This window comes from Cygnus olor, chromosome 3, assembly GCF_009769625.2.
Source record: "Cygnus olor isolate bCygOlo1 chromosome 3, bCygOlo1.pri.v2, whole genome shotgun sequence".
NCBI lineage: Eukaryota > Metazoa > Chordata > Aves > Anseriformes > Anatidae > Cygnus > Cygnus olor.
The window spans coordinates 25,979,592-26,007,460 of NC_049171.1; the positions used below are offsets into that span (position 1 = coordinate 25,979,592).

A 27,869-nucleotide genomic window follows, 5' to 3' on the forward strand; every position below is an offset into this window, starting at 1 on the left:
TATAAATTAAAATTTATTAATAATTTAGTAAATTAATAAATTTACTAAATCAGTTATAAAAAAAAAATAATAATACACGCAAGATTGTATTTTCCTCAGCTAAACAGAGAAAAAGTAAAATCCAAACTCCTCTCAAGCTCTGGCTCTGCCAATAGAGATAGAATTTCACCTACCATATATCTCTGCTTTTTATGCTGGATGTTTTATGGTTCCTTTTTGTTTAAATCTTTCAAGGACCAAATGCAATTAAAAATGTTCTGTATGGTATAAGCAACTTGCAAAAACAAGTCTCATGAGTGGAATGGTGAGATCAATAAAGATCTACTGCTTATTCCTCCTTCCAGTGCAAGAATCAAAGAGCATCCAGTCAAGCTAGGAGGTGATACCACTTGTCAGTGTGTATGCTAAATTTTTGCATGAGCTCATAGGAATACAGGACTTGTTTACAGGAGCAAAGGGCGTGGAATGGTCCTCCAGCTCAAAAAGTTCTTCACTGGAAAATGATTGTTGTCTGAGTATTCAGCTACCTTATATTGGCTGTAGTCTTATGCTTTTTCATAGTACTTTGTCTAGTAGGTGGACAGGTAGCTAGGTGAACAAGAGTTCGGATGGGCTTTCCGTCTGAACTCTTACAGCATGTCTAGTGTTATAGTTCATGCTATCTACTCTTGCTTCAGCTGGATCTGGGTTTTTAAGTACATGGCTTTACTCATATGTTTCATTTCTGAGTTGTCAGGTTGTCTGAGAGTTGTGCAGTAGTTGAAGTAAATTATGCATATATGTATACCTCTGTTTCTCTTAGCTTATTCCTTGCAGAAATACATTTAAATTGGAAAAGGGAAACCACTTTTTTTTTTTCTCATTTCCTGCATTTATCTACAGAGAAACAACTTCAGCTGACATGTCACTGATTGTACAATTTAGGGTTGGCCAGTTTCTGACTCTAGTATGGAAAACTGTTTTTGTTTGTTTTTTGTTGATGGTGGTGGGTTTTTTGTTTGTTTGCTTGCTTTTTGATGTATCTTAATGAAACTCCTGAATTTAGATGCCTAGTCTGTATAGACTCGTTAATAACGTGTTATTAACGAGTCTATACAGTAAGTACTATGGAACGTGCAAGACTGTTCCTCTGACTGTTCCTCAAGTCTATACACTAAGTACTATGCAAAAGTGTAAGACTGTTCCTCTGGTCTGCTGTCCAATATGCTCCACAGCTACTCTTTCTGCTTAACAGACCATGAGCCTGTCCCACATCTGAGATGAAAACAATCAAACTCACTTCTAAAACGTTACAGAAAAGCGATCAGACACAGCAACAGTTAAACAAGACTGAGTGCTTGAAAGCGCATTTTCCGGAGAGATTATAAGCATCAGCCAAAGCCTCACTCTGTTAGTTCTTCCTGAAATCAAGTGGGAGCTGAATAAGGAGGGAGTGCCAAATTGCATGAAAAATGAACCCAAGAACCACTTCTCTTCTAGATGCAGTGCAGTTGAAAAAAAAAAAAAAAAAAAAAGAGAGAGAGAGAGAAACGTAAGCACAGGGTATAACAACAGCATCAAAGGAAGCTCTGTGGGTGGAGGGACCGAGGGAGGGGCGGGCGGGGAAACACTCCACCTGCTCCTGTCGAAGGAGGTGGGAAGAAGCCCGGCTTTGGCACCGGGAGGGTGCCCGCTCGGGGCAGGTGGGCGCTGTCCGCGCCGCGGGTGCTGAACGGGCGGCTCCGAGCCCCGGCGTCGAGCAGCAGCCATGGCCGCGCTCCTCCGCCTCGGTAAGTGCTGTTCATCCTCACCGGGACCCCTCGCTTCCTCCCCACCTGTCCCTCTGACCCTTCTCCATCCCGGCTCGGCCCGGGTGGTGTGTCTGAACATGGGTAGCACAGCCAGCAGAGCCAGAACCGATAAGAGGTTGAGCAGGATAGGAGACATGCATATGGGATGCCTTGTCTGAATAAACAGTCGCTTGTTTGCTAAGTGGAAAGCGTTCAGTGCTGGCAGTGCTGCAAGGAGGGTTATTGACATTTCCCCTTCGGTTTGAATCAAGGAAAAAAAAAAATGTTGGGGGGGTGGAAGACAACGACGCTGGTACAGAAATAATTAGTAGAAGTGAGCATGAAATAACCCATTCTTTATTTCTCCTATCCTCTTTTTCCCCTCTCTACATTTTATATACATGCTGCTTCTCTCTTTACCATCCCAGTATTCTAAACTTCCACTCCACTGTTAAAAATATTCTGTAGGTAGTTCTGCTCCAGGTTTTATTAGAATAAAGCTGTCCTTTATCACAGTTGTAACCCCTGATATCAACTACTGTTTTCTTTTCTCCTTTGGAGCTACCTAACTTGCTGCTCTAGCTGTTGCACAGGAAACCACAGCTTGAGAAATCAGTTTCCTATTATTCTTTATTATCTGCCAGATAATCCTTTAGTCTTAGGTGAGACACTGTAATTCCTCTGTGTCTCAGTTCCCAATCTGCAAAATGAAGGTGTTACAATGTCCTTTTTACCCCCTCATCATTTAGACACCGAATTCTTCCAAAAAATGAATTGACACCTGTACAAAAATAGACACCTGGAATCTAAATGTATGTCCTCACGTCAAACTAGATCCCTCTAAAAGTTTTAGCTACAAAGTAACTTTTAGATGCCTTGAACTTTCCTAAGTGCAAACCAGCCTCTGAGTACTCCAAACACTTGAGTAAATAACTAAAGTGAATGACTAAAATAATGGTTGCCAATTTAAGCAAGTGTATAAACTAGATTGCATTGAATTCTAAAATCATATAGGCCAGACTGCTTTGTGTAGGCTTGCCAGAGTATGCCCAGTGTACTGCTGAGGAAACAAAAGACCTATCCGTAATACATCATTAGATCTGGAGAAGCCCTTTCTTACAACTGAATTAGCTTCAATCACAGATTATTCCACTTACCTCTTCATTTTGCAAAAGCATCTCTTCCTTTTTGTGGCACAGTTTCGAGTCAGGTTTAAAATACACGCAGTCTGAAATAATCCTAAAAAAGGAGCTGCTAATTAGCTTTTTAATTAGTCCCTAGTTTGACTATTCATTTTCAGCCAAAGGTAATGAAAAGCTTTCTTAACAGGAGGGACTCTTAACAGAGTCTTTGTGCTATGGATCCCAGTCAGAGGTATACATCTTCCACTGTGTTAGTACCTAAAGCATATTGAAATGGCCATCCAGCAAAGTATCCTTTCTTTAAAAGTTCCTGGGTGTGTAATAGTATACTGCCTTATGTATACAGGTCATTTTCACCTGTAAGGTATAAGCATTTTTTTTTCTCTGTAATTTGAGTAAATAGTAAGTAACTTTGCAGTTAGAACTTTTACAGGCAGTCCCAGGAATAACATTTTATGATAATGAGCCAAAATTATTCCTTTGGATGGGCCAGTTGTACATTCCTCACTGTTAACTGGCAGGAGTCATGTCTATCAATCAGTCTTCCAGACTGACTGGCAGAAGCAGACTACAAGAGTGTCACAGGCTCAAGATGATTGCTCTCACAATTCACCCTGCGTAGATCTGAGAAATAGGAGAGATACGCACAAATGGGAAAGGATTAACACCAACTTTACCCTCTTATGATAAGCACGTGGCCTCTTATGTGTCTCAGAGGCACACTAAATGCTATTGCACCTATCAGCTATAAAGTATTAAATGTTACTGCATCCTTATCAATGTGTCTCCAGAAAGAGTTCCTACGGCACTATTGTATCGAGTTAAGCGTCATTTCCAGAAGGGATGGTATCTACTCTAAATAGTAGCAGCTCTTTGAGATCATTAGTAGTAGCATCTTTGAGATCATCAGGAGACATATTTGGTATTTCTTTTCTTGTTTCTCAAATGTATCATTCCTCTGGATAGGGTCTGGACAAGTACTAAGACAATATTTCATGCCTCAAGCAGATCATATTTAAGGAATTGAATACAGACGGAAACCCTTCCAATTTTGGATGAAGTTGCCTGAACATCATAAAAAATGAGCATTGGTCAGGGAGATGTAGTGTCATTCAATATCCAAAGAAAATGTTCCCAGCAGGTGTTCAGCAGCTAGTTTGATAAAGCCTTAAATCTGTGTCTGAAGCTTGATTTTACAGCAAATTAAGATACATGGTTACATGGTTACAAATTAGATGTTGTGTTACCGTGGGAATGTTGATGAAAAAGCTAAACCCCAACTGATTTGTCTTTCCTTAGCAAAGCAATCTAATTTTCTACACATAAGCCAGAGGTGGTGCTGATTAAAAGTTCTTTATCTTGAAAAATCTGCATCAATCTTCAGGTTTAGAACTTTTTTTATGCAATTAACATGCCCTTAGGTTCAGTGCATGCAGGGAAGCAGATAGAGACATAAATGTGAAGATCGCTTTCAAAAAATGCAAAGTAAAAATAAAGAGGGTGAATAGTACTGCATTACGAAATAAAATTCTATTTATTATCTAACAGTTGTATAGTTGTATATTATCTATTAATTATGTATATTATAATTAATTATGTATATTATCTAACAGTTGTTTAGCTTTCAAATTTCTTTCACATCTCAAGTCTCAACATCTCTTTCAAATTTCTTTCACATCTTCTATTCTTTCTTTCACATCTTCTATTCTTTCCTGTGTAGCCTCTAGCTTCATGAAATTGCAATCCAAATAAAATTATGTTTCCTCTGAATTGTATACTCAGTCTTCCCTCTGTAATTTATTGGGGATCTCAGAACTACAGTCATTTCTATACATCTATGAAATGACGGTATATGTAGCTATGGCTGATGTCACAACTCTGAAGTAAAAACAGTATAAAATTTGCCACACTGAAACTTTAAAAACTTAAAAGTTTATGTTTTCAGGTGTAAAACAGGAAAAGTTTTATTCTATCAAAAAGTGAGTTGCTATATGGTTTTAATCTATAGATAAACTACAGTAAATTATATCGTTATGGTCTAAATGTAAATTTAAAAGGTACCTGTTGTGTTAAATAGTCATTATATTCTATTTTTACAGTGTTATTAATGTACTTCATAAATACAGCTACTGCCCAGACTACTGACTGTCTGCACTTCAGTAAGCAATGTATAAATGTTGCAAATGGATGTGAGAGTGTCTGGAGTATTGTTGAAGATGTCTGCAACATTTCAGGTAATTCTTTTTGGTGTACACCATGTTATTTTGAACTGCTGAATGGTTGCACATCCATATTGTGCCATAATATTGCAGTGGTAACTGAATGAAGTCAGTGAGATTCCAAAGAGCAAAGGACAGCAGCAGAAAAAATGTCTGAAATCCTTGACTGTGGCCATTTCTATTCTCAGTAACAGTGACACTGTCCCTTAAATAAGGTGGTAAATGAAATTTCTGGACTATAAGCAAGGTCAGAGTCTGAACCAATTCAGCAAGCCTGAATTCAGCAGAAATTATGTTCTTGTGGGCTTACGTTAATCTTTTTCCAGAATTTAACTGGAAAAAAGTTCCAACCTTGCTTTCTGTAATTCGGAGTTGATTTAATACAATAGCCAAAAAAGAAAAAAGAAAAGTAGTATTTACTTAGAATACTTTCTTTTAATACCATATTATGATAAGAAAGAGATCAAATAAAGCATTCCTCAAAGAAAGTTGTGTTGTAGGGAGGCATACTGCATTTTTTCAGTGAATGGTACCTACATGTCACTACATGTTAGAGTCACTTCCAGGAAGTGATGATATAATAAACTGCAGGTTAGGGATGTGACTAATCCTCCTTGAATTGTTAAACAGACCCTTAAAAAGAAAAGGAAGCAGAAAAATAGTCTCTGTCTCTGTTTTTTATACTTCCAATGCTTTACTTCCAAGTAAAGTATAATTATGTTCTAAGTGGGGGAAGACCAGGTATTATGTTTGACCTGAAACTCATCTTAATCTCTGTTGTACTTCAGTTGAAAATGTTCATTTCTCCAAAAGCCTAGTGTCTTCTTGAACAAACCACATAAAAGTCATTGGGTATCAGTCACAACCTCTTCCCTTCTTTAAATCTAAATTTAAAGTTCCAAAGACCTTGCAATTAAATGTTAAGTATTCACTTGTTAGATAATGTGAATATGGAAGGGAGAAAAAGAGTGGCAGTACAGCATGGTAATGTCACTAGGATGACTCCTCTGTTGACTTATAAATGTCAAGGGCTTTGATCTGCCCAGGCTACATCAGTATAAGTAAATAAAATGGGTCAGGGACTATTTTCTGGCCCTAAGTTCAACTGCCATGTGACAGCATGTGCACATACAGCTAATTTTTCTTACCCCAAGGTTGGCTGCACAAAACTGCCTCTTGGTAGCAATTCCAGGCCCATGCTATCTTCACAGACTGGACTTTACCATGCTAAAGTGCAGCAATCTATACACAGTCACTTGCCATTAGCCTAGTCAGTACCTTGGCCCTATTCATAAATGCAACCAAAGAGATTTAGGTACGTAACTGCCATTTCTGTCAACTTAATTCTGTAAGGCATGTTCTCAGTCACTGGGAATTACTGAGGTATTTAAATCTCCATGGAAACCCTCCTTCTCCTTCTATTGACATTACTTGAACAAAACCAGCCATGTCCTGACACCATACTCTGTTCTGAGTTTCAGCAGAATTCATGAAGTGAATGTCCCCCTGTCAGGAGTTAAGAGCTCAGTCTCACGTTTGGTCTGTGTGTGAAGCCAGGCAGCAGAAGGCACTGCCTGGCTTCACGCTCAACAGCCCATTGCTGGAATATTCACCTGCAGCAGGAGCTGCCTGAATGACTCTGGCTGTCTGATTTGTTGCAGAGATTTGAACCCAGGTGTCCTGGGTCACAAGGCAATATTTAAAATAATTATCTGAGGTTCCTTCTTAGTGTGTCCTGTTCCAGCTATGTATCTGCTTTGCATAGAATGGCTTAATACTTTTAAGAACAGACAGAGTAAATGAAAAATACATGATATCCTAATGGTTACAACAGTTCCCAAAGGAACTGAGTTTCTTCTCATGCTCTATTGAGTTTTTAAATATTTTATATGAAGTGGAGCAGTTTCAAAAATTGGTATTTGAAGAGGAATATTGGAATATGCAGTACTTTCAGGCTCAACACAGTGAGCTAAAGATGAACTGTCTAGCCCCAAACCTCTCCCCCAATTAGAAGCCGAATTTTTCTCTCTCACATCATGCACAAAGGCATTAGTACCAAGACTACTTGACATAAAGGTCAGGATTTCTACTGCAGCCTTCATCATACCCTGCCACCAGGTGAAGTGAGCCAGTATGATTAGTTCTGTTGACTCCCCTTTAGATTTGTTGCATTGTCCCATAATATGTAATTTCTCTCACTAAAGCACATTGCTCCATTTCTTATTCACTAATATTAATGACATATAACTGGGTCATGGAAATCTTCTGAAAATAAACTCTCCCGTGATTCCTTGTTTGGTTTTGCATCTGTATATTTTGTTATGACAATAGCATTTAGCAAAGACTCTCCAGAACTGCAGGGCACTCAAATAGTCTGTTATGTCTAGGGCAAATTATTCCAAATGTGGTTATTATGTACCATGACCCCAGAGGATGTGGACCCACAGTCAGAGAGCTGATGGTACCTCTACGTACATTCACTGGAACAACAATAGAAAACCTACCAGCAGCATTATTACTAAGAACAACATTATATTATCAGTCAAATGTACTCTACATATGCAAAATAAAAAATTTCATGGGGTGAGCTATGTGTGTGGAAAAGGCCCCTTTAGAGTTGAGCATAAACGTGGTATTTGGAGGCAATAGGTGACTGGATAAATGTTCGTTTTGCTAGTTTCTTTATCAAAATCTAACTACAAATGATAATAATGCTCCTCCTCTGTGGTACAAGTTCAATAGTACAGACTCTCAGACAGTAACCTCCAAGTTAAATGTGTGCATTATCATGGTCTACATCTTTTGCTCTTCAGAGCAGGACAGGGGACACTCTCTAGACAATTGCCTAAGTGACTCCTTTCTCAGTCAAACTGTCCATCACTGCTCCTCTACTACAGCAGCTTTTTCAGAATCTCAATTTATGGTCTTCTGAGACCTACCCTTCCTCCATTTCCTTTTCTATGCCATGATACAGTAAAAAAAAAAAAAAAAAAAAAAAAAAATCAAAATGTCTACAAGTCAGTTGACATGTCAGGTTGAAAAAGATTAAAATATTTAATTTTTATGGAATCAAAAATTTTTGCTTTGAAAATGTCAAAAATATTTCAGCATAGCAGAATGAAGATTTTTAAGGTTTTGGTTTTGTTGTGCTGTTTGTTTTGTGTTTTTTTTTTATTTCACTGAAAAAAAATATAGACTTTTGAGCACTGATTTAACCAGTAGTTAATATTTCAGAACTGGAAACATCTGGGTTCAAAAGAAAAAAATCAAGTAAGGAACCGCATTTTGAATTAGATTTGGAAGTAGGTTTACTTTTCTTAGAGTAACAGAATTACAGAGGTTGGAAGGGACCACTGGAGATCTAGTCCAACCCCCCTACTCAAGCAGGGTCAACTACAGGAGATCTTCCAGGACTGTTTCCAGCTGGATTTTGAATATCTCCAAAGATGTTGCTCCACCATCTTTCTGGGCAGCTTTCATGTACTTCTGTTTGTACCTCTTGTTCTGTCACAGGACACCACTAAGGAGTCTGGTCCTTCCTTCTTCATCCCCCTCCCATCAGGTATTTGTACACATGAATATGTGTATCATATTCTCTCCTTCAGGATGAATAATCCCAGCTCTCTCAGCCTCTGTGCATAATGGAACATATTTCCATTCTCTTCATCATATTTGTGGCACTTTGCAGGGCCCACTCCAGTATGCCCATGTCCCTCTGGTACTCAGGAGTCCAGTACTCCACACAGCACTCCAGATGCAGTCTCACCAGTGCTAGAGGGGAAAACACAGTATTTCACTTTGCACTCTTCAGATGCAGTTCCTACTGAGATGACTTCAGAGCTGACTGTGCAAGAAGAGACATTATCACTGTGGATGTGTCAGCTTCTACTCTGTCATGCTTCTCTCTGTGGTCACATGTACATGAATTGTGTACATATAAATAAATCAAATAATGAAGAATGGCTGCTAAGCATTAGGTCAGAGAACATTTTTTGTAAATACCTTGGTAGCATATGTATAAGCTAAAATATATTACCTAGAACTAATGAATGATAAAGCAAAATAATTGAAAACCAGCAATAAAATATTTTCTACTGTTCATCACAGCTGAATCAACACAGTGTACAAACAGACCAATACTGATAATAGGTTATTTCTACACAGCTTTCAAGAGGCCAGGCAAGGGAACCCTATATATCTGATGAGCTTCCTGATTCCGTCTATGCCCTTTTTAAGTTCGTAGTCCCACTACCTACATCCCACTCCCTGGTTGTCAGCTGCTGTAATTGATCCATATGTTCATAGGACACTATGCTGGTAGTGTGGTTGGTGCCATAAAGGTGGATAAGCTCAGTAAGGCTGGGGTACCTGAATAAAATATACTGGGATTTATGTTTCTTATTTTCTCATCTCTGCCCACCTCTAACCTTGAAGTGTCCCTAAGCCCATGAAGAAGACAGTCATAAATTTTGTAAATTAGCTAACTTTTACACAAGCCCCTCCTGATCGTCACTGCTTTTCCTACCCCTGAAACTTTTCCTCCTGAAATTGTATCCTGAAATTCTCTTATTATCCTTTAGTCATTGGATAAAATACACAGTAGAATATTCCCCCACCTACGTTCCTGGGCATCCATAGTCTCCATGTCACCACATATTTTCCATCCTATCTTTACTGTCAGGGAGTGTCCTATGTCCACGACCTTCAATAGCTCCTATTAGACTTCCTGAGCTTCTTGGCTACTAGGAAGAGAAGGAAATGTGAGGGCTAAAGGTGAGGGTCATACTCCTAAAAATTCAGAAGAAAAGATGAGATGGGGTGGACACAGACACAGACACAGACACAGATTTCTAGGTTGGAAGAGACCTCAAGATCATCGAGTCCAACCTCCGACCTAACACTAAGTACTCCACTAAACCATATCGCTAAGCTCTACATCTAAACGTCTTTTAAAGACCTCCAGGGATGGTGACTCCACCACCTCCCTGGGCAGCCCGTTCCAATGCTTAATAACCCTTTCGGTAAAGAAGTACTTCCTAACATCCAACCTAAAACTCCCCTGTCGCAACTTTCGCCCATTCCCCCTCGTCCTGTCACCAGGCACGTGGGAGAACAGACCAACCCCCACCTCTCTACAGCCTCCTTTAAGGTAACTGTAGAGAGCGATAAGATCGCCCCTGAGCCTCCTCTTCTCCAGGCTGAACAAGCCCAGCTCCCTCAGCCGCTCCTCGTAAGACTTGTTCTCCACACCCCTCACCAGCTTGGTCACCCTTCTCTGGACTCGCTCGAGCACCTCCATGTCCTTCCTGTAGCGAGGGGCCCAAAACTGAACACAGTACTCAAGGTGCGGCCTCACCAGAGCCGAGTACAGGGGGACAATCACTTCCCTAGACCTGCTGGCCACACTGCTTCTTATACAGGCCAGGATGCTGTTGGCCTTCTTGGCCACCTGAGCACACTGCTGGCTCATATTCAGCTGACTATCAACCAATACTCCCAGGTCCTTCTCGGCCAGGCAGCTTTCCAGCCACTCATCTCCCAGCCTGGAGCTCTGCTTGGGGTTGTTGCGCCCCAGGTGCAGGACCCGGCACTTGGCCTTGTTGAACTTCATACAGTTGACCTCAGCCCATCGCTCCAGCCTATCCAGATCCTCCTGCAGAGCCTTCCTGCCCTCAAGCAGATCGACACACGCACTTAGCTTGGTGTCATCTGCAAACTTACTGAGGGTGCACTCGATCCCCTCATCCAGATCATCGATAAAGATATTAAAGAGGACCGGCCCCAGTACCGAGCCCTGGGGGACACCACTAGTGACCAGCCTCGAACCAGATTTGACTCCATTCACCACAACTCTCTGGGCCCAGCTATCCAGCCAGTTTCTAACCCAGCGAAGCGTACGCCAGTCCAAGCCCCAAGCAGCCAGTTTCTTGAGGAGAATGTTGTGGGGAACGGTGTCAAAAGCCTTACTGAGGTCAAGGTAAACCACATATACAAGCAATATGCATATACATATACATATACATATACAAGCAAGTCCAGGTACCATGGCTTCCTACCTTGCTGAAGCAAGAGGTGAAGTGGGAGCAGAGACTGGGAGTTGTGACTCCCTGCTGGACTGTGACATGCCCCTGGAGCAGTGCATATTTTCAATCCCAAACTCTCCTTAGTCAGCAACATCAACTGGAAAAAGAGCAATAGAGGCACTGTTTGAAAAAGGATTTGGGGGTAGTGGGATGGGGATGTGCACTATGGCGTAGTTAATCCTCATTCCTTCAGGCACAGGCAAAGTGCACTCTTTCCTCTTGCAGGCCTTCATCTTGACTGCCTTCCACTGCTATTCCTGTCACCAATATATAAATGACATTAAAGCTGTAATCCCATTAAAGCTTGTCAGTGGCAGTGGTGACACATGGCTGCGAGTGTTGCAGTTTTCCTGGAGCACTCAACCACTGGTGCTCCACACTGCTCACCTGGGAAGCAGTAAGGCAGGAAGCCAGGCATCACTCTTGACAAGGCAGAGACAGTAGCATATGCATTTAATAGATTAAAACAAATCCTTGTGCTGCCACATGACTTGCCTGAATCTTGTGAGCCACGTATGCCTTATCTTCCATGTTGTGAGATGATTAATATTCATGAGAGGGAAATGTGTTGGTGTGGGGAACTGCATACCTACTTTGACAAAGTAGACCGTGACTTTCACATTATAAAACTTAAATGGTAATAAACTGCTTCTTATGCAACTTTCTTAAGCAATGTGTAGCTCTCTTAAGCAATAATGAAAACCATTTAGTCCATAAATAGAGGGGTGATTGATATATTTTGTCTCACAGGCTCTGTGGAAGTGGTGTCAGGTCCCAACTATTCTGCTCCTCTGTTCCCCTTCCTTGCAGGTATTTCCATCGTTGCGATCCAGCACAATGGTGTCTGCTGGCTTACCTCTCTGTGGACTCCAGTGAATATGGTCCCTTAAATGAACTCTCCTATAAGCCAAAAGTACACTAATTCTGTTTAATACCTGTCAGAAGTAATCATTTTAACATTTTATGTGCTTTGGAAACATGAACATGAACAGATATTCTGGTAATAGGTCAGATTGAATACAAGAAGGGAATATTGTACCCACAACTTTATTACATCACTCAGAATATTATTTAAAATTTGTAAATTATGATTGGTTTTCAAACAAAACTAGGCTCGAACCATCTTCTCTTGGCAAAACATTATTTTTGTGCTTCAATTGAATTGTTTTATGTAACCATATCCCTTAAGCGTTCATAAACATTAACAACATTATAATTTTAACTGTGAGTTCTAGGTAATAGATGCAAGGCAGAAGACACTAGTGGCTGTAATAGAATCATCCAGGTCCTGGCTGACGAATACCCAGAATTTAAGAACTGTGTCTGCACTACAGATGATTCCTGTAGCATCACAGCTTTCCTTGGGAAACAATGCAGGATTGACAAAGGTAACTAATTAAACATTAAGTTTTAATTATGAAGAAGAAAAATTAAAATATAACTTTGTAACACTCATGTTAACGGGATTCAAATTTCTTTGCACATTTCTGAAACATTATAATTCCCCACTCAAATTAGTTTTGTTTTTCTTTTTCTATGATATTAACATTCTGACATGCATATGAAAACAATGCTTTACAATAAACAAAGCTAGTACAAGGCACGTGAGGAATTCAAATGGTTTTCCAAGCTCTTCCTCCATGCAATGGAAAGCAAGAGTGAAAATATTATTTGTGCTGAGGGCTCTTTGTTGCCCAAGGAGGCATGAGCACCATTGGATCTATGTTACTTGTCAAGACAGCCATGATCAGCCCTTGTGAATGTGAATGTGCAAAAATGGGGTGCCCCACTGTGCAGTTGTGTCATATTGTGTTACAGGAGCATCTTCATTACATCTAAGAAAGGTTAGCTGGTATAGAGAACACTGTTATTGCCTTCATAAAGCCATACTTAAGAAATAAAATGCATCCCCTGTAAAATTCCATTGTAAAGAAAGGGCCCAGATCTTTTTAATTTATTTTTTATTATTCTGAGAACCCTTTTCCCTTCAGAAAGTCTGTTTCTATAATTGAGAATTACTTGGTGCATGAAAGGCTTGCAGTTTCTTATCCAATGTCTCCTGGAGTAATGATTAGCGAATCTGACGTGAGAGAGGTAAAATCAGCCAGTGAAAAAGAGTGTGGAAAGTAAGCCCTGAGGTTGATTCTCCACTCTGATCCATCACTCCCTGCTGGCATCAGTCAGTGTACATCGTAGAGTAGCAGAATATGTGGCTTTATTGCAGAGGAAACAACAACATCCTCATCTGAAATGACTTGCCCCAAACAAGAAGAGTAGGTATCTAAAACATGATGTTAACATCATTGTAACAGTTGCATTTGCTTTTAGCAAAGGAAAGTTTTGTTTGTTTGTTTTGGTTGTTTGGTTGTTTGGTTGGTTTGTTTGGGGGGAGGGGTGTCTCTCCTCTGCCTCTCCTCTCCTCTCCTCTCCTCTCCTCTCCTCTCCTCTCCTCTCCTCTCCTCTCCTCTCCTCTCCTTTCCATTAAATGAGATTACATTTCTTACTGGTATAGCAAAAAGCCTGAATGGAGTTGCACTAGTATGGGTTTTACCTACAAAGGACAGCTCATGGTGTTGGTAGATACTTTCAGGAGTAATTCTTCCTGTCTTGAATAACTAGTTTAGGCAATGAATGAACCATAGTCTGGAACTGCCATTCTCTCCTCAGAGATTATGCAGTGAATTGAAATGATAATCCATCATATGTCCAATCGTGGTGGCTAAAATTGTGTATATATACATACAGCTGAATTTAGTTATGTCATGACTAGGACATTTAACTCCTTTTATTGTAGTTTGTTTTTGAGCTGACCAGCGATGACATTCCAACTTCCTTATGATACCTGTCTCTCTCTTCTTTTTTTTTTTTTTTTTTTTTTTTTTTTTTACCTATTTGCACAGAGTATTTGGAAACTTCCTCAAAATCAGATGCTGACCGGAGTTTTAGGCAAGACAGAAACCACCAAAACCAAAGACACACAGATGAAATAGAGAATGACTGCAGCATTGCAAAACAACACTGTCAAGAAGACCCATACTGTTTTTTAGTGTATAAGAGCTTCCAGCGAGCATGCCAGGCAGAGGCAGCAGAATGCAGGCTCCCAACAGGTGGCCAGGAATGTTTGTCAGCATGGAAAGAACTGAAGAAAACAGTGCTGGGAGAGTGCAAGTGCTCAGAGCCACTTCAAATAAGATGCCTTAAAATATGGAAGGGAATATTTAACAACCCTTGTTTACAATACTCTCAAGGGAACCAAGTTTCAGCAGCTAGTGAAAGTGATGCTCAAGATGATGATGATGATAAAAGTCAGGACACTGACACAGGTTAGTGCTATTCCAAGAATATGAGTCCTTTCATACGTGCATTATTATGAGCACACCTGTGAAAAAAAAGATCTCTTAATTGTTTGCAGTTTAACGTTAGAAACAAGATAGTTTTAAGAGGTTTATTTAGACGCAAATGAATAATCTGATAGCAAAACAATAGCCTAAGTGCAAATTCTATTTTCCTTCAATGTGTTAATCTTTCAAAACCTGATCCTAATCAGTCCCTTTCAGTACTGCACTATAACTAAAAACAATAATAATAATAAAAAAGAAGAGTTTTCTAATAATAAGAATTCTCTGCCTGCATTTACTTTAACACGACAAACCTTTTGAGTTTTAAAAACTGTATGTACTGATGAACATGTTAAGGCCTCTGGCCTTTATTTATTTACAATAACCCTGATTTTACTCTGTGCTGAGCAGCTCTAAAACTCTTCTTCTATTCACAGGATGTATAATTACGTAGAGAATGATATCAACAGCAATTAAGAAACTGTGTTTTCACCCCAAAATCTGTGAATATATTTAACAGTGCTTTTAGAGTTTAACAAGCTGACAGTTCCTATTAGATCAAGCTGATTTGTTTTATCTTGTTTATTTTTACTACCAGCACTATGCCAGCAACAGAGCCAATAATTTAAAGTTGAGAACTAAGCTGAGACATGATTTATCATTGTTGCATATGCTTATATCCGTATATTTTTTGTTCTAGAAAATATTAGTATGGAAACAAAATTACAGTGGAGTTTATCTGCTCTCTCCAAACAAGGTAATTCTGAATTTATTTATAAATCCTAGTAACTGGTTTTAGTTCTGTTTTCACATAATGTACACTGTATCTCCAGATTAAAATGGATAGTTTTCATTCAAATTACTGAACAGAAGGGAATCGATAGAGCCCTACGTATTCTTAGTTAAACTACTGTATAGAGAAAAATCCAAAAATGACAGGTAAAAATCCCTTTCCTGATATAGAGGGAAAACTTACGCCAAAAGGTAACTTACCACATTATAAGGTCAGAAATATCTAGATCTTTTTGGAAGGTTTATAGCACAGGCTGGAAAAAAACTGAACTAGCTTTAAAACCAGAGAAATGTAATTTATGTTCTCTTCTCCACTGGTTGTTGTGTAGCCCGGTGGGAGATGTCAGCAGTTTCAAGTAGTTCAAGTATCCACTAACCACTAGCTCCCAGAAACCTTACATTCTATGAAGAAATTTCCATTTCTCCATTTCTCACTTTCTTCTTCCTCACCATCTGGCAAGGGCAGGAACTTGCAGGGGGGTTACATATGAGGGCCAAGCAGTAGAAGGGAGGAATATGAAGACTAAACAATGGACTTAAAAGAGGCAGTGCTGGAAGAGCTGTCTCAGAGCTTTTGGGAGTCAAACTTGTTTTTAATGGGAATATCACAGGCAAGATCATCAATTCACTTGATCACCAGTTGTCACTTGAGAAAGGTTTTCTTGTGATTTCGTTTTAAAAATCATTATTCTTTTTAGCACACACAGCAAACAGAACCTGTTTGGATGTGAACAAGGACTGTGTTGAAGATGAAGTATGTAACAAACAGTTGTCCCTGTACCTTAAGGTCTGCTCAGTAAGTAAGAAGTGCAACATGGAAGAATGTCAAGCAGCCATCAGGTTCTTCTATCACAACATGCCTTTGGAAGTTGCCCAAATGATGATATTTTGTGATTGTATTCAGCCTGATGAATCCTGCCACAGAGCCAAAGAACTTCTTCATGGCAAGCCCTGTGCAGTTACTGCAGCTCCCCACCCATCATGCCTAAATGTAATTCACATGTGTGAGGAAAATGAATTCTGCAGGTAAGTGGAAAAAATATTACTTTTCCTAAGTTTTGCCTAGCCATAGGACTGAGAATAATTTTTTGATCAAATATTTTTTTACATGTGCCATATTTCTCATCTATAGCAAAATGATTTTCTGCACTGTATCCATTCTATATCATCTTTTGTGTTTAACATTTCAAAAAGCCATACTTCATGGATAGAAACAGCAGAGAGTTTACCATCTTTAATCTTTGATCATGACATGTTAGTTAGATGTCAGTTTTAGAACACAATTTTTGGTGTGGTCATTTTTTTTTATTTGTTATTTTTTGCACAAGATCTGATAATCACCTTATAGCACTACTACAAACTATTCAGGTGCACAAGGAATGTTCTAAAATAAGGGTTTGTTGCAAAGTCCCTTTTCTTTGATAGGGGATAAAATTAAGAGGAGAGAGGTCACAGCCAGTACTTCTTAGAACATCTTCTGTTCTTTATGCTGTTATTTTTGATAGACACCAAATGTTATTAACAGCAGAAGACATTTACACCACACATTCATTTGTTCCCTCACAGAGTTTTTTCACACACTCACACCTTCCCTCATAGTGCTTAGTGCAACTCCAACTGTATGCTCATGGCCAACTTCAGCTGTAGGCTCATAAAAGTAATGTTGCACTGGTGTCCTGGTGACTTATCGGTCAGTCTTCGGGTAGTACAGCAGAGACTCTTTGCCAGCATGCACTGCTTATTCTTGCAAGTTGAACAGCTCTCTAGAGTTTATCAGTACTTAGAAAACCTTCATACTCCACCTTTCCAGCAAGCCCTTTTCCTCCCTATGGCTTACTCTTGCATCATAACTATTTTTCCATTCAAACACACAGGTATCTAGAGAACCTCTTCACACAAAGTCAACCAGAAGGGGCCTTTAAAACATTGCATGAAAGACATATAATCAAAGAATGGCTTAGGTTGGAAGGGACCTCAAAGATCATCTAGTTCCAACCCCACTGCCATGGGCAGGGACGCCACCCACTAGATCAGTCTGCTCAGGGCCTCATCTAATCTGGACTTGAACACCTCCTGGGATGGGACACCCACAACCTCTCTGGGCAAACAACCACATACAAAAACCACACCGAATATTTATAATATGTAGATGAAACAAATCTGGGTAGAGAACATTTTACTAGGTTCATATAACACGTTATTAGGTTTTCTTAGGTCATTTTACCCAATTTTACCATGCAGAAAGTTAGGTTATGATGCAGACAGCAATTCTTTGAAATCCGGTCTGAAAAGTGACTACAAAGTTCCACCTGGACATCTATCATAGATGTCTGGTGTGTCAAATGCATTAATTCCACAAGTAAACTAAAACATTCATTTTCAGATAGGTCTGGGACCTAGTGCAGCCTTTTCTTCTGCCAGTTTCATGACTTTGAACACCACTTCAACTGAACAAACTATGCTGTGAGGTATTTTCATTAACACTTTCTTCAGATAACACCTGCCAGTCTGCACATTTGCCCTCTAGCCGTTTACACAAATTATGCAGCAGGCTAGGAGAAGTTTGGTTAAAGTAATTACCTCTTCCACCTTATCATCTGACCCTTTGTATTGAAACACTGTGCAACTTGCCCCTTCACAAAACTTTCATCTTATTCTTTTCTTCTCAGACACGCTGAAATGTGAAAAAAGCTTCCCTGAAACATTCACAGACCACCAAAGTAATGAAGAGTAACAGTTTCAGATTTTATTTTGTTTTAGAAAATATACGAAAGGATTAGCCTATGCTCACACTTCTTAATTGCCACCATTTGGGGATGGTCAATTGGCTCACTTTGATTTTCAGTGTAGTCCCTGGTTCCCTTGTGGATTAGACCTGATTTTTACCTCAAAGCTGTGCTCAAATTAACTTTCAGTAAACAAAGCAGGAGACCAAGAGATGCTTTCAGTTCTGTGCAGGCTATTCAGATTGACGTCAGTGGGAATTGCCCCTTTTATGTCACGAAGAATTGGGCTACAAATGTAAGTCTGTGCATGTGCATGTGTACACATGTAATATCATAATGGAAACTTGCTGAATTACCCATTATTTTCAGAGCATTAATGTTTCCTGGCATTGACAATAAGTGAACATAATAAGCAAAATTAGTCGTGAATTATGGCTAGACATATCTATAAGTCAGGAGGTGAACAAAAATAATTCCATTACTACAGAGGTGGCATCTGCTTTGAAGCCTTTCTTTGTATAACGAAAATATTTACAATAAGGTCCTAGCTGGCATTGTAACAGTTTACATTTTTCCATGTGACTTGCTTGTAAGAACTATACAATATGAACAATAGATTAGCAGCCAAATTTTTTATGATTAAGAAAAATTATCTTAATATATTACTGTACAATACACAACAACAGTTTACTGCTCTTGACCACTAATATTTAATGCAAGTGATAAACTGGTTTCCAATAAATATCTAAAGATTTTTTAGTTAGCCTTTAATAGATCTTTTGTATTGTCATAACTAATACATTAAAGGCTAATTTTATTCTACCTAATAACAAATAAACTGAAATCATTTAAGATTATTGAGCTGGGAAACAAATTAATTCTTCACCTAACTTATTTCCATTGTCAATTAATTTTTAAGGTTTAATATATGCAATGAAATTCTTCCACATCATTGGACATATTTTGTTAGTATTCTGTCTGGGGTTTTTGTTTGGTTGGTCAGTTGTTTTTTTAGCACTGGATGTGGATTTTTTTATTTTAATTAAGTTGAATATCCACTCTTCCTACCATGCTATCCAACAAGCTTACCCACTAGAAAGGTGCCTCTTTTTTTTTCATGATGATGACTGGACTTATTCCTCTGCCCACATTTCTTCTCTGACGATCTGAGACTGTTGGTATTCACAATAATTTTTGCTGGACCTTGGGAAAGTGTATACAGGTGCTGATTTGGGGTACAGTTGTTTTTTCTCAAAAACTTTTTGACTAAAGTCAACTGTTTTCTCAAATTACAAATTTGCAGTTTCACTGAAACTGATTAGGTGCAAATCAGAGCCAAATTATGCCATCTATCACCAAATATTGTGATTTTTAAGACTGAAATGATACCTTGAGAATACACTGTCTTTTTATGATCATTTTTAACTGCCTTTTTGTGAAATCATTTTTTTTATTATTTTTTTATTTTGTATACTTCCTTTTCTTCTGCCAGGAAAAAATATAAAACTTTTCAGTCAAAATGTTGGAGACATGTGACCAAAAAATGTTATGATGATGAAGCTTGTCTTGAAACTTTAATTAAGGATGACATGCCCTGTTCTGCAAATGCTGAGTGCAAAGCAGCCTACATTAGCAACTGGGGCACAATGCTGCATGTGGAGTGCACCTGCCAGAATTCACCTCCAGCAGAACAGCCATTGTGCAAGCTCTTCCATCACATGCTTCACAGTACAACCTGCTTCAGTGAGCTACGTGAGTAACACATGATACATTAAAGAATAATTAGTTTAAAAGTTTAAATTAAATTGCTGGTTTGCAGCAAATCTTTAGCATATCTTTGCATATCTTTGCATATCTTTAGCATATCTTTGCTATAAGTCCATTGATATCACAAAGATTTATATCTGTGGGTTTTTAATCCAAATGGAAACACAAATTACATGTGCAGTTTTTTCTCTGATTTTGAGAGATAATTTATACTAGCAGTAAATCAATAAATTGGCTACATGTCTGACTACATTAATTTGCTGGCTGGAATAACAATAAAAGAATAATTTAGGGCGTGTAATATTATGCAGATCAGAAAAGTTTCAAAGCCTTTCTGTCATTTACTTAATGTTGTACCTTTGTGCAGTGTCTGTACCAATAATATGGTACATATTGGTACATGACTGGGCGATGAGACGCTGGAGAGCAGCCCTGCAGAGAGGGATCTGGGGGTTGTGGTTGACAGCAGGTTGAATATGAGCCAGCAGTGTGCCCTGGCAGCCAGGAAGACCAACCGTATCCTGGGGTGCATCAAGCACAGCATTGCTAGTCAGTCGAGGGAAGTGTTTGTCCCGCTCTACTCTGCGCTGGTGCGGCCTCACCTCGAGTACTGTGTGCAGTTCTGGGCACCACGGTACAAAAAGGACATTAAGTTGTTGGAGAGTGTCCAGAGGAGGGCAACGAAGATGGTGAAGGGCCTAGAGGGTAAGACGTATGAGGAGCGGCTGAGGTCACTTGGCCTGTTCAGCCTGGAGAAGAGGAGGCTGAGGGGGGACCTCATCACAGTCTACAACTTCCTCGTGAGAGGGAGTGGAGAGGCAGATGACCTATTCTCCGTAATCACCAGTGACAGGACCCGTGGGAACGGTGTGAAGCTGAGGCAGGGGAAGTTTAGGCTGGACATCAGGAAGAGGTTCTTCACCGAGAGGGTGGTCGCACACTGGAACAGGCTCCCCAGTGAAGTAGTCACTGCACCAAGCCTGTCTGAATTTGAGAAGAGATTGGACTGTGCACTTAGTCACATGGTCTAAACTGTTGGGCAGACCTGTGCAGTGCCAGGAGTTGGACTTGATGATCCTTATGGGTCCCTTCCAACTCGGGATATTCTATGATTCTATGATTCTATGATTCTATGATTCTGTGATTCTATGTGATATATATTATGTTGTTTTTTTCTTCCTTTTCTTCTCTTCTTGGAGTATAAATATTAGTATTTCTTAAACTGTAAGCTGGCTAACATATATTTAGGAAGCTATCTAATAAATGCTAACCTTAAAAATGATTGGCATTTTAGGCACAGGTTAGCTGTGTTGTGAAAAATCACAAAAATCATTGGAATTAGTTGTCTTCTATTTTCACACAATTTCTTAACAGCAATAAGAAAGAATACAAAACTGAACCGAGAGTTTTCTAGCTTTTACTTCTGAGCACAGGTCTTGTTTGTGTTAGAAATCAAGCCATAGAAGACAATGCATTAATTTCCATTTTTCAGGAGAGTAATTTATTTGTTTTTCTGTGTATATGTTGGTAGAGGATCACGCAGACCTACACAGTTAAGAGGAAATAGTTTAAACTTCTTATATCCAAAATACTATTGGAATCTTTTAATTCCATTCACCATGAATTTAAATACATGTATATTACATCTCTAGCTGTATTCCCAACACCACGGAAATAATTGCAAACTAGCTATCTGGGAAAGAGCTGGCTGGCCACATCCACAACCAAGACTTGGACTCTCAAAGAAAAAGCTGCTAAGACTGTGAATGGAGGCTTCGGGATCTGGCCTTAAGTAAAAACACTAGGATTAACTCAATTGAACAATACACCCTATGCCAGTCATCTTCTTGTAATTATATATTTGCAAGCTAGCTTGGGAGAAGTAATTATTTCCAAAGATTTCAACAAAAAGGATTAATTATCTCATAGTTCTTTCTGATGGGATGTTTTTTAAAAACATATTAATTGCACGCACACATTTCATTGAATGAATTAGCTAATTCTTCAGTTTTAGCAGTCAAAAAATTGCCACTGATAATGGTATAATTTTTTCTTGTCACTCAAAGTCTACCCAGAAATTAAAATCATGTTGCAGAAACATTGCCCTTAAGGTTAGACAATCAGTACTAAAATTCAGTCTGAGAAAAATTTTTAAATTAAATACTAGCTCCCCTGGCAAAGCAATACCTTAACACTGTTAGATTTGAGACTGTACTAGCAGTGAGTTTGCTGATGAATGTTATTTATTTGTTTGTTTGCTTTATGGCTGCATCTAATGGTCCAAATGACTGATCACATCGCTCTGTTAGTTATTCTTTACCTATAAAGAAAAAGATGACCCTCATATTATAATAATCAAATAATTGCTCATCAGCTTTTGCCATTCCCTGAAGCAGTCTCAGGATAAAAGGTTTTTTGTGATGGAAACTTCCCTAACCTAATTGGGATTGAAGAAAGAAGTTTGCTTGCTCCTGTGGTGCAATGAAGTTCCTGCTAGTCAATCAAAAACAGATTGGGGATCCAGAGCCTCTGGCTAAATAAAAGTTTGGCACCTACTATACAGAACAGTTGCACAGTGATTAGAAACTTGCTTGCTTTGGTTCTTTTTTCTTTTTTATATGCGTAGTTGTAATGCAACTAAACTGAAGAGGGATATGATTATGGTTTTGACTGTAAGTTGCTGTGTTAAATGTGGTTATCTTTATGGTAGCTATGAGATATTGAGTAAGTGCTCTATTCCAGACCTCATCCAACCCCTTCTACAAACCTATTCGTTTGGCCTGGGTATGAACTTTAGATACTTTTTACTGTTCTGGTGGTAAGGATTTTTAACACTGAAATTTGAATGGGCAAATACCCAGAACTAGCAATAGGAATCTAGAAATGGTGAGAAATTTCTAAATTTGTTTCTGTGAAAGATAATTTAAGTTGGTTTGAGGCAAAGAATATGTTTCTTTAAAGCACACTTCTCCCCCATAAAATAAACTACAGGGGAGGTATAATTGAGATTAAAAAGGAAGAACTAACATTCATTCATTCACTTGGTTTGCTGGGTATCAATACGTAAATTTTTTACATAGCTGCCTTTATAAATTCTGTGGCTCTTATCAAAACATCAAGCAGTAATATTCGCATAAATTATTATTTTTTAAATAATATTTTAAATGGATGTTTTTGCCATTATTCAGGTCAAATTTCAATTAAGAAGAAAGGTTTTCATTGGGTGAATACAGAAGTACCAGGAGAAAAGCTTTCCAGAGCACAGCTACATTCTTCTTTAATTAATGGTGAGTCTGGGCAAATCACTTCATGATTTTAATAGAAGTACTCTTGAAATTTCCCTTGTGTGTGATAGAGAAGACAAAAGGTTGGGTCTCTTGAGTGGGTTCAGGAAAGTGAGCTCTACCTGTTGTTCCCTCATTCAGCATAATGTGGAAAAACCTCTACTTGCTTGCCTTAGCTTATATAACCACAAAATAAAGATAATGAGACTGAACCAATTTCTGTGATAAGTGGTTTTGAAATAGATGGCTCACAATCACTATATTATAATTGTGGAAAATTAAGCTATTAAGCCCGCCAGTGTCTGATTCTCCGTACAGTCATTAGAGAGTAGTAGTCATAATGTGTAGTATAAATGATTATCTTTGATGTCACACCTACTTCTCTTGTAATTCTCTTGCCTATTTGTGCCATACTAGTTAAAACAACAAAATTAGGGAGACACAGTAAGTGATCTGAGAAGGGTTTTGTGTTACACTCCATCAGATATTACTTTCTCGTGCAACAGAAGGGCATGCAATTGTGGATTGTGATATCCCACGGGTTGAAGAGCTGCATCTGGTTTTATTTCCATGCATTTACACTGAGCAATTAAGTGACATAAAGTTGAAGGATATTTAATTAATATACAAATTTTCTCATGGTTGAAAGAATATTAGTTTTATATTTTCTTTTGAAGGACCCCATTACAGAGTGAGAACACTAAAAAGCTTAATGCGCAAATATAGACTCTAATGAGAGTGACCATCTCTACATTGTATGGGGCAGATCACCAATACTTCAGATATTACCACAAAATAGTTCTGTAGTACCCAGTAATGTTAATACTGAACACCTTCAACAGTTAAAAAGTAATTCAAGTTCTGCATGCAGTACAAAATGAAGGATATTCTATCACCATCCTTCAGCTATTGCTGAAGTGGGCAACATAGGAAGTATAAATATAGATTGGTAGGAATAGGATTCCTGAGACCCATATCATGAATAATTGAGCATTCAAATGTAATTTTAGCATTAATTTTAGCATCTTTGCTGTATCCTAGAAGTGTTGGCTTCTCTTTGCCAACTAAAGGGAAGCCTGAATCTGTAGCTGGAACTAGACTCTAGTGGTTAGATAATACAAGTTATAATGGAAGAAATTATGCTCTAAGTGGGAAAAAGTAAAATGGGAGCTATTTCACCCCAGTGACTAGTTCTAACTGCAGAACCTTTCATTGGGTAAAATGCAGTATGCATTTCTCTCAAAGATTTGGATAAATGTTTGCAAAAATCAGGCTGCACCAAGTTAATTCTGCTCCCACTGAAATCTGAATACTTTCCAAAAACCCGTCCTTGAACTCTAACAGAATTTTGGATGGCCTTAGAAAAATACAAAGAATGCTGACCAGCCTAAACCATACAGTAAAATATTCATCCTATTGGACCTGTTATGTACTCTGGCTGGGAACTCTCTAACCTATAAATGTCTCATAGGAAGTCAGGTCAAGGAGAAGAATCTGATTCAAGATATTTACCTGATGATAAAAACCATATTGCAAATTGCTTCATAAATACCACTGCCAAAAATCTAACCCAGGATCCTGGATTCATATGCTAGCAAATGTGCATTACTCTGGCTGCAAAGGGAGTTATCATCTTTACAAAATATTTATTTTTACTGAAATCAAATCCCAAGAAGAATCCCATGGTGCAGAGGCAAAATGGTTAAGTTGTCAAATACGGCCTTTTGTGTGTCTGGAGGTATTTGAGGATATTTGCTGAACTTGAAAAGCTGGAGATAACATTTGCCGATGTGTTGTCCCTACCTTAAAATCTCAGAAGAATCCTTTGCTTAATTTGCCTAAAATAAAAGGATCTTTCACAAATTCAAATTAATGACCATCTACAGATGAGTCATCAGTCTCTAAATTTTTTAATTCAAAAAACGTGGTTCCTAAAAAGTTCAAAAACTTTGTAAAAGGTACTGCAAATCACTGAATAGGATTGTTTTTATAAAAGGAGAGTTTCATAATAAATAATAAATATAAACATATATTCAAATATATATGCTAATAAATATAATCCTTTTCAGTGGGGAAATATTATTCCAGCTTTTCATGTAAACAGAGACATTTTGGTGTGAATGTAGTAGCCAAATACCTTGGGTCAAAAGTAGTTCAAATGCCCAACTCTGTACACAAGAGATAACCACCTGCTGTGGACTCATTGAGTATGCATAAAGTGTTGCTGCAGAGAATCTGATGCCTGCTAACTTTTTACATCCTGGCATGATGTATCTCAAAGACCTTAGCCTCCTAAATACAGTTGTGATGTTCGAATACAAGGTTAGGTAACAAAAGCACTTAATTGCTTTGGGAAGCATTGGCCCAGCTGGCACATGGAGTGAGGAGAGATTTCACTTCTGCTTTACCATTGTCAAGGGGCTCCATTTGGCTCAGTGAGATCAACCACACAAGTAACTGGCTCATGCCAGGAATACTGAACTACAGGCTATCCTGAAAAGAAGGTGTAAAAGATAAAGTCCTCTGCTCCTTGGCCTCTGGCTTGCAATATAAAAACAGGGCTGTTTAAAAGTCTTAACTGGATTTACACTAGTTCACATACCCAGGAGGGTACATGACAACATAGATGTCTGTCAGTGGATATGGCCTGGTTAACAAGGTGTGATGTGGGCAGAGTCCTGATCATACAAAAGTTAATGAGACTTTTTCTGGAAGTTCAGATGGGGCCAGAATTTTATGTCATTTTATAAAATTTAATAATAATAATAACAATAATAATAATAATAATAATGTGATAAACTAAAACTGTTCTCCAAACTTCAGAAAATATTTTTATTGCCTACCTAGTTGTGCACTTCCAGCCTAGTTTTGACTTCATTCTATGCAAATCATTGCCATGATTTTACAGATTCAAATAATTGAAAAGATTGCTTCTTACACTTTAATTTGAAAAATGAATCATATGTGAAGATAAGCACTTACTTTCATCAGTGTAGAGCTTTGGAGCTAAAGTATTTTTTGGCTGGAAGAAGAAGTCAGGAATACAACACTTATCTGGTTCTTGCGAGATACAATAAAATTGGGCTTGACCCAAAACTCTTGGAATTCATGTTATTTTCTTCTTAAATTATAGAGTTATCAGATATTTTCTACTGAGCAGTTTTGCTGTGCTGAGAATATAGATAAACAAGTAATTGGCAGGGTTTATCTATAATTATACCAGCTGCTGTGGGAACTGAGATTAGTTCAGCTCCAGCAACTTTAATTTGTAAAGTATGAAACCTTGTCGATCTCATTGTTTTATAAATGTAGAAAAAGCCTGTGAGAAGCTGCAGGTAGCCAAGAAACTTTTGAGCACAATCCAGAATTCATCTATTTGATGAATATTCACAGCCATCTCACTACATATACATAAGCAGGTAGATTTACACAAGAGACTGATACCACTAATTGTTCCAGCTGCTGAGCCCACAGCTATCCTTTACCAAAACTTTGTCACTGGAAATGTTTGTATGTCTATATAGACTGCTTCATCTAGTGTTTCAGTGGTACCTACAGCTCCATTGGTTGTGTCCCTGAGGTTCACAGCCTATCCAAGAAAGGGTTAGACATTTGTCACACAGTCATGGTGGCTTTGCCATAGACTTGTCCCTAGGTTGGTCCCCTAGCTTCTCATGAGCACGAGACACCTCCACGGGACAGTACAGCCCAGTACAGCCTTGCACCTTTGCAATGGAATTGTCTGCTCTTCACTGGTGTCAATTCACTCTCCGAGATATGGAGATAGAAACATCTCACATTTTAGCTGGTTTCTACTGGAAGTCTTTACACATTATTTGTGCCTTTCATTCCTCACAAGGCACACAGATATTTGTATCCTTTTCTCCATCTGGTCAGAGAACCCAAAAGAGGTTTGCTCTTTCGCACCTCAGCGCAGAAGAGAAGAACCAAAAAACAGAGATGGCTGCTTCTCAAAAGAGTAATGAAATAAGTACCTAGGTACACTTTTTTTTTTTTTTTTAAACCAGTTCTACTAAGAGTAGGTAAATATTTTAACTTTTAATCATGTATTTAATCATTGTGATGCCTGCTATCCAGTGAAATGTGAATGGGAGCACAGTATGAGAGCTTAAGTTGTTTACAAACCCATAACTAGAAATGTGCTTAATTTCAGTTTTTATTGTTTGTTTAAGGTACTTGTTTTTAAGCTTTAAAACATTGTTGGTTATATCATACTCAGCTGATCAATAACTTGTATACAGTGATCAAAATGGGATCAGACATAAGAGACTGTTATGTCATATAGGAATTTACATGTGTATTCTGGTTTTCATGGTTGGGATTTGGGATGAATTTTGTATTTATATTTCTTACCATCCCTATCAGTATTTCACATTTCAACAACTGGATGGATATAGATTAATAGTGAAAACTAATATAAACTGTTTCTTGAATTTTTAAAAAAGGTCAGGATGAGCTCTTCTTTCTGGATGCGGCTCTGGGCAGCCTGCTCTAGTTGTTGGCAACCCTACCCAGAGCAGTTGAAACTAGATGAACTTGAAGGTCCTTTTCAACCCAGGCCATTCTATGATTCTATGAGTCTATGATCAAGAAACAGACACCCCAACAACGTTTTAAGGAAACGTAAATAGGCACATTCAAGTAATTTAACCACAAAGAATATATAAAATGAAAATATAAAATGAAGAATTAGCCCTTCAGTCACCAAACTGTGCCCTCTCCCAGCCT

At 38.5% G+C, this 27,869-nt stretch overlaps 1 protein-coding gene across 1 annotated transcript in view; it reads left to right on the forward strand.

The window, feature by feature from the left end:
• The first annotated feature begins 4,985 nt into the window (after nucleotides 1-4,985).
• Nucleotides 4,986-27,869, forward strand: part of GFRAL (GDNF family receptor alpha like) — a 28,228-nt gene continuing 5,344 nt past the window's right edge. Inside the window, exons 1-7 of the mRNA XM_040552746.1 lie at nucleotides 4,986-5,145; nucleotides 12,443-12,601; nucleotides 14,114-14,536; nucleotides 15,252-15,308; nucleotides 16,042-16,369; nucleotides 19,562-19,821; nucleotides 23,025-23,123. Coding sequence (XP_040408680.1) covers nucleotides 5,019-5,145; nucleotides 12,443-12,601; nucleotides 14,114-14,536; nucleotides 15,252-15,308; nucleotides 16,042-16,369; nucleotides 19,562-19,821; nucleotides 23,025-23,123 — 1,453 coding nt within the window. The 5' untranslated portion in view covers nucleotides 4,986-5,018. The remainder of the gene's footprint in view (nucleotides 5,146-12,442; nucleotides 12,602-14,113; nucleotides 14,537-15,251; nucleotides 15,309-16,041; nucleotides 16,370-19,561; nucleotides 19,822-23,024; nucleotides 23,124-27,869) is intronic.